The 8,097-nt window shown below is 50.4% G+C and overlaps 1 protein-coding gene across 1 annotated transcript in view; it reads right to left on the bottom strand.

The window, feature by feature from the left end:
* Window positions 1-8,097, bottom strand: part of LOC144123602 (lachesin-like) — a 31,634-nt gene that overhangs the window by 20,423 nt on the left and 3,114 nt on the right. Inside the window, exon 2 of the mRNA XM_077656408.1 lies at window positions 557-764. Within this exon, the coding sequence (XP_077512534.1) occupies window positions 557-755 (199 nt within the window). The 5' untranslated portion in view covers window positions 756-764. The remainder of the gene's footprint in view (window positions 1-556; window positions 765-8,097) is intronic.

Below are 8,097 nucleotides of genomic sequence, written 5' to 3'. Positions count from 1 at the left end.
TGCCCCGTCGCGCCTTTGAGACAGTGGTGACGGCGCCGGTCTGTGGGCTGCCATTGCTCACTCGCTTTGCGTTGTTCGACGCTTGGCGTCGCCGCAGTTGCGCCGGTCTTGACTCGCTGAAATCGAGTCCTTGGAAATACGCAATCGACGAGTTGTGGTGACCTTGCTCAGCCCGACCCCCTGACTCGGCCCGCCGCTATCAGTTTCATGTATGCAGGACTGTAGCCACTGAGCGACCGCAGTGGGTAGCTCTGGTCAGTCATAATTACTGGCGATATGAAATCTCACACGATTGCCAATGTAGAAAGCGTCGCATGTTCACCATATTCGCTAAAAAGCGTTGCATGTTCACCATCTGAGGATTTATGAACATTACACCTGATTCCAAATGCCATTCGTGAGTATTAGAGCGCAAATCACGTGCATCTTTTTCGTACGGATGCGGTCCGGCCCGTGAGGCAGATGTTCCACCCAGTATACCGAAAGCGAGACCGTACACTGAACTCATTATTCGCATTGGCGTAGCAGTTAAGAACCGTTGTCGAAAGGCGCTCACCGACCACGTTGAGGTATCCCACTTGGGACTTCATGGGCGACGTGTTGATCTGGCACATGTAGGCGCCGCGGTCTCGCTCCTGCACGTCGTGGATGTGCAGGTGCCAGGTGCGGTGACCGTTGTGGGTCACCTTGAAGCGAGAGTTGTGCGTGATGACGCTCTTGGCCAGCGTGAGAAGCGTGAACTTCTCCACGAACATCCAGGCCACCTGCGGAGCCAGTGCGGTCGTCCAACAAAGCGAAGCAATTTTAATAGAGAGCGTGCTAGGGCTCACAAGAAGTGTCGAAGTTAGATTGGCGTGTTAGTATAAGAGCACTACTTAACACGCTCCCAACCAAGAATCTTGTGTGAAGCCTCGGACTAACTCGGATAAACTCGGTTTAGTTCGGGGGAGCATCGCGCAATCTTCAGCAAATGGGAGGAAGCTCGGGTAAGTTCGGAGGAGAGTCGCGCCAGCTGCAGCAAATTGGAGGGTGACCTTGACGGTGACCTTGGCCAAACCTTGCATAGCAACAGTTCATGCAGAAATAAAATGTTGCCTCGACTGGGTTTCGAACCCGCGGCGGCGCAAACAGATCAGTTTCGCTGGCCACTGCACGAGAGGAGTGGCTAAACACTCGGATTAACTACGTTAAAGCCCTACCACTTTTTTCGGTCTTTTTGTGCATTTTGATTCTTTTTTTATACGTGAATTGGATACTATATGTAAACGCGTTTCGTTGAATGTGGCTGTTATTCACTGAACCAAGCGTCATCCGTAAAGGTCTAGGTGTCCATATTATAACAGCTCACTGTTAACGCTCTCACTGCCTCGCTGGAGCGGAGGCTGGAAAACCTGAGTTATTTTTTTTCCCCATCACGTGCTGAAGGTAAGCTTGAGAATTCACACTTTACGCAAAAATTTAGCTGGGAAATCAGTAGTTTTCCTTTTCATCATTGTAGCAATAAGAGTTAGAAATAAATTGCAACTAAAGCCGAGAGGTATAACTGCGCTCAACTTCATTGCTATGCAGCTGTACTAAAAACCACCACCTCTACGAACTCATGGTTGTCCGAATAGCTATTTACTGTCTATTGCAAGGTCTCAGCGTGATATCGAAATCGTAATAGCCTCTCATGCCCTCATCGCTACTATGTATAACAGTCCTTACCATTTTTACCTTTTGTGTAATGCTTCCAGCCTAGACACAGTCGTATTTTGTACTCATGCCAATAGATATGGAAGCTTGAAATCATTTTCTTTCACCATGGTTCATCATGGCTAACACTAAAGGGGCCAACCAAAAAGTCAATGTTGGTGCCTGAGTTATGGTTTTCTGGCGTCTGGTAACTTTACGGGCAGGAACGGAAACTTTTTGAAGGTCAGAGGAATGGCGCGTGGTCATTGATCGCTGTTCTTGGCCACGAAGGAAATCTCTTTTATTTTGTTAATAGATTACGATCATTTAGAACCAGCTTTTTAATTATATCGATTCACAGAACACCTTCGCCACGCCTTCAGCTTTTTTTTTTCTTTTTTGCCACACTTAATCGTTTACAACGGCTGGTTAGTCCCTAGGCTTAATATCTGTCATGCACAAGCTTTCCACGAGTGGCGATGGATCAGGCGAGTATACCCTTGGTGCAGACAAAGTTCGCTGCACGCCATGCGGGGCAGCTCCCCTCCAGTGCCGCTAAGTCTAGAGGCCTACAGTGCTTCAATTGCCGAACTTTATCGTTCTATTTATTTCTTACGTCGCGGGTGATGTCAGCGTGCAATTGTTGAACGTTCAAAGCCTTGCACCACTCGGCGACAGCCCAGGGAACTAGAAGCGCTTGTCCTGTACTCCTGGTAAAAGCATTTTAGGTCGCAAATCACGCGTTACTGGTCAGCGCAGAATTTCTGTGATAAGCAACAAAGCGTTATCTTCAAAGAGAAAAAAAAATATAAGGACGATTACGATACTCCCTAATGCGAAGTTTGGGCCCATCCCTGTCGGTGTCTTATGCTCTGTAGGCTCATTGTTTTGCTTTGCTGGTTCATCGGCACGTCTGGCGGCGATATTAATTCGATAGTAGTATTAGTTGATGGAGAAGACGATGTGCAATGCACAGCGCGAGAGGGTGTTGCGGTTTAATAAGAGGCCTGATCGCCTGCGGCGATAGCCTAGTACTCTCGTGCAGTGGCCCGCGAAGCATACCTGTTCGCGGCGCTGCGGGTTCGAATCCCAGTCGCGGCAATGTTTATTTTTGTTTATGGTGGCTTGCTTATAGGGATGCCAGCGACTTGGCTCAACCGACCCAGGAACGGGTGATCAAGAGCTGCGCTCTCAAAGAACAGGAGGTGTTGGCGGGAGGTTAAATCAACACCCCGAAGCATGTTCTAAAGTTGCACAGCGAAGCTATATATAGGCTGCACATCGACGACGCACGGTTGTTCGAACGCACATGGGTTAAACCTTACATTTTATGTTCTGTTTCCGAACTCCTTGAAGCAACAAAGAGATTTCATAAAAGTGCAGAGATTGAGACAGAGAAAGAAAGGGGGAAAATAAAAGAAAACCAAGCATGTTCTTGCCCTGTTACTCGTAACTCGCTCGTGCACCAGCGGACTTGGACTGCTCATACACTATACATATCGCGCTCTTCACTCAAAAACGAACGGGGGCGCTCAGTTTTCTCGTGGGATCAACAACCGTCAAAGAGCGGCGGATACCGAGTTTTTGAAAAACGATCTCGGGCAAATGCCCACATATATTACACGCGGAGCGTACGCGTCAGTCGAGTTCCCCAGACCCTCCTCTCTTCTATAGTGTCCCCCCCCCCCCTCTTCTTCTCCTTTTTTCTTGGGCGAAAAATGTGAAGACGCAATAGCCGTGCAAGACATAAAGAACACAGAATTGCGCTTAGAACAAGTTGAGCAAGGAGAGGACATTGCTTCCGTCCTTGATTATAAATAACGACAGACGCCATTTTCCTTAGTTTCGTTTGCTTCAAGCCGCGCGCCTCCGCGCCACATACGGCGGACGAGGCTCGCGTCTTCGAGCAAGGAAGGGTCCATTATTACAACGCTTTGGAGCCACGCGGGTCGCGCCCGAAGATGTCCCCAGGAGAGTGCGACGAGATTTATGCTTTCTTGTTTCGCCGCTAAGTCCCGAGGGTAAAGTTCGGCTCCGAGCAGGCTAAGCCGTACGGCGTGTTATCCAGTACAAGCAAAACATTACATCCCTAAGTCATTAGTACGGCTCTTGCAGGCTTCTGCGAGACTGAAGGTGGGCCTTTGTTGCTTAATGTAGCCTTGACCGCCGGCCGAGAGGCGTTTGGAGATTGTTCTGTGGTTGCGGAGCTCAGGTGATTCGTGTACTTGGCAGCGATGAAAGAAACGCTGCACTATGAATTCAGAGCCCTGTCTATGAAGGCAGGGCTGGAAATGGAAACTAGTTTAGTTTCAAGCTAATATATTTACATTGCGTTCTTTGCTGCGTCAGTCCTGGAGTGCTTATATTAATTATGTCACGAACAAACTACCCTGAAAGAATTTGTGGCAACTTGAGGATGTTGCCGCCACGGCCTCTCGGGCTTTTAACGTGTCTTCGAATAAAAAGGCAAATGTTAGATGACGTGTTTAATTGCACGAAGCGGGTGTTTTGGGAAACTTCTGGCCGCTGTTTTGCCGAACCTCGAATGGCCCAGCAAGCAACCAACACGAACTGTCCATTCTTACGAGTGGGATGTACGGACAAATTGCTTCTACACCAACTTCGTGGGTTGATGGATTTGGCAACAGACTTTCACGCAAAGTCGAAGAAATTTTTGATGGAGATATTGATGCGAAATTCAGAGAACATCTGCAGAGCCAGTTGAAGGCGTTTGTTTGCTTAAAATGGTGCTGCTGCACGTATGCGCGGACACAGCAACTGCGCTAGCATTCGTCTGTGATGACTCCACCGGTGATTCATCAAGGTCGACTGCGAATATTCTCGAGAAATACGCACAGATATGTCGAATGTATACCGCCGTCTGCGTGTCTATGACATCACCTCCACGGCTGGCTTGACAGATATGCGGGCCTGAAAAGAACGCATTTAGAAACAACTCAAGCTTCGGAGTACTGCACGTTCTCCATCACAATGGGATCGAATTAGATGCAATTGTTCGACTGCCGGACTTTGAATAGGCAGACGAAGCCAACACCACAACGCTGCTATTTACGGTGGTAGCGTCCATATTTATTCCAGTATAAGTAATCTATTCCATTTTTGTTTTCGCGGTGAAGCTAAGTGACAGATCTTTGCTTCTAGCACTGCCTCTTCGATGCAATCAATGATATGCGAGCGTATCACTCTACACGTGCATGTCTCGCTGTGCGCTTATCCACCTATTGCTGCTGTGTGATTACGTGACGGACCGGCAAACGCACACAAATTCCACAGGGCTCTCAGTGGCGTCGAATATGACTATCACTTCCGATACGCAAGACGAATGTCACCACTTTCACATCACTCATTTTTTTTCCCCCGGATTTGAGGAGTTTTCAGAAAAGTAAGTCCCCGAAGTTTTGCGACCAATCAAAACTCTTTTGCTTGCAGGCACAACAAACAAAGCCTTATCTCGAACTCAGCATCTTTCAAGCTTTGACGGCGTCCCATGTTTCGGAAACAGAACGCCATTGCTGCGGGACCCACAGCTCGAGCGGGGAAGAGTTCTGGCGTTGTTTACAAATCCCACTTACCGAGTCCAGGGTCCCGGCGACGTCATTTCACGCGCCGATTACTTACAGCTGGAGCGGCTCGCCCACCGAGATTGTCGCTTCGCGTGCCTCGCTATGCGTCTTCCACCGCAGCACAGAAAACTAGCTGGCCCCAAACACGCCGCCTGTTTTCGCGAATCCATCGTTACCCGCCGCGCGGGGCTTAATGGGTCTCGTCTCCGCGTTCGGAGGCATATCCCATCGCGGAGGCTGGGTTCGACTGTGCCTTACAGGCTCGCCAGATTGAGTCGTCGCCGCCACCTTTCATTCGCTCCTTCCTCAGACTGCTCCATCAACCCTTCCTCCAATCCGGACTGCGACGTATGCCTGCGCTCGGAAAGCCGCACGTGTGGGGCCGCACAGTGCCTGAATTCAGTCGTCGCTGTCGCCGCGAGTAGGTTGCTTTCCACCCAGCGTGCGTTAATATACGACGGCCCGTGTTTCGTGGTCCTATGTAAACACGATTAAAGCCTCCTTCTTTCTGCCTCTGGAGAACTAGCAAGGCGGCAGCGTACGGCGGATGGACATTCCCTGCTCTCTCGCTCGCTTGTTTTAGCTTTTATCGACGCACGCACGCACGCACGCACGCACGCACGCACGAGCGCACACTTCGTTTCGCGGCACATCTTCCGCGGTGTGCGTAGGTGAGTGCATCCCGGCGCGGCGCGTGGCTTGGCGCGGGGGTGGCGCATTTGTCTTCGTCAATAGGGACTCAGCACTCGGCGCGATTCGTACGCGTCTCGCATTTATGGATCTGCTCGCTTCTGCCCAGTTGGAAGGAGGAGGAGAAAGAAAAGGAGGAGAAGAGAAAGAAGAGGAGGAGATACTGAGGTGAGTGTGAAAGAGAGAGAGGCGGATTGTCTCTTTCCCCGTTCATCAACCAATCCTTCGGACCGCGCCAGGCGCCGGTTCTCTGGAAGTAATCTTCCCGTCGTTTAACTTACAGAGGTACCCGCCGATGCGGCCGTTCCTTCTTTAATGAGATTGCGCTTGTTAACACTAGCCATTTTCCTTAGTTTAATTTTCCCCTCCATCGAGTTAGGTTACCTTCATCTAGAGATGGAAGAACTCTACTCTGGATCACTCGACGTTATGAAACACCGTGCGTAGGCGTTGAATATGGAGAACGTTTGACATGCGGAAAAGCTGCGGTGGGGCCGCTCTCCCATAACACGCGGGGAAGGCGTTGGCGGCAGAATAAGAAAAGCCTCTCGGCGACGGAGCGAAATTTGTGTTCGTACCTCGTTGGTGCGTTCACGACTTCTGCGTTTCTTCAGTGCGGCTCAAAAGATGGAGTGAGCGTCGGTTTCATCATGCGTAAGCGTCCCAAGAGGACAAAAAATATGGGAATGCGAGGTTAAGAACTGCTACGAAAACCGCCTCAGTTTGTTTTTCTCTATACAATGTTTCACGAAGTTGGAGACTAAAGCGTGTGACTGTGGAAGTAAGAAGAAAGACGCACCGTCGCTTATGCGAAAGGGAAAGGGGGATAGAGAGAAGTAAGTAGAGACAGGGAAGTGAACGATAATCACCCCAGTTTTTTTTAAATGTTTTATTGTTGACGCGGTAGAAACGTGCCGACGCAATCAGGCACGATGGCACGTCGCGACGTCACATCTTCATTGCGCGCGCCTCACCGCAATTTGTACAAACATTTGCCAACAGCGGTCCATGTCGCGTACAGGAACCGCGCCCATGTAGCTTTGATCCGCGTGTCAGACCGTCGGCCGCAACTACCGAGGGCCGCGGCTAACAAGGGTGGTTATCTCTCGAACGTCACGCAAACTTTTACGCGACTCGTTCAGAGAAGGGAAGCGCTTCGGCAGCGGCCACGCGGGACTGATAAAGGGCTCAGGCAACGCTTTCAGCCTGCATATACCGTCGCTTATGCTGATCAGTCTCTTCCGTGAGGGAGCTTTCGTTCGCATGCTCGCCTTTGTGCGCGCGCGTAAGCCGCTTACCGCACGCTGCATCTAGCACGACGCAGCCGTCTCTGTCCTCGTGTCACCAGGCGATGACGCCCACGTAGACGGGGAATTAGCTGCGAGTAGCGCAGTTGTTTTATGCCGCTGCAAGCCTCACCGCAAGTGTGCGCCGCACTCTGAATACCGGCCGGTGTTCTTCCATTGTCGCTGAAAGCTGTCGATGGCTGGCAAGCGCCGTCTTAGTTTTGACTTCCGCGTTGAGGGCGTTGCAACCAACTTGTGCATCTGATGGCGGCACTCCGGGGCTTGTTTTGTAGGCCTCGGTTAAGCGAGCTATGGGATGCAGTTGCTTCGCTTGTTTTACTTTTATTTTTATTTTCGTGTGCGAGTAGCTGCATAACTTCCTCTCACAACTATTCTCTCGGACGTGGTACGCGGTGCGGGCTGGCGCCAGTCTCTCTCTCTCCCTCACTTTTTGTAAGGACATGAAAAACGTTGACCTGGTGTTGCGGATCACGAGCAGTAAATGCGCCAAACGGAGGGCGGCGACATCTCAGCACGTCGTTGAAACGCGATGGCGTGTCGCTAGGTTTCTTTTAGTTCAGCGGTTGTTGGGGAAAATGCTCGAGAGGTGCCTAGCTGAAAAGAGCGTGCAATTGGCGAGGTCGCCCGAGATTGCTGACGAAAGAATCTGCCTAGAGAATATGCACCGCGAGGGTGCTGCTGCCGGCTAGTTAGTGCAACATGATAAAAAAAAAAATTCAGGGCGGCACTTTGTTGAATTAGAGTGCGGTGAGGCGAAAGCCTTTAGCGCGGTGTTGCTTCTTGCAATGTATCACTGATATGTGGTTAAGATGTTGATTACACAACTCTTTGTGAATCTTAAA

The sequence above is a fragment of the Amblyomma americanum genome, chromosome 3 (genome assembly GCF_052857255.1).
Source record: "Amblyomma americanum isolate KBUSLIRL-KWMA chromosome 3, ASM5285725v1, whole genome shotgun sequence".
NCBI lineage: Eukaryota > Metazoa > Arthropoda > Arachnida > Ixodida > Ixodidae > Amblyomma > Amblyomma americanum.
Note: the sequence above shows the minus strand (reverse complement) of the source record. Positions and strands in the feature narration are given on the sequence as shown.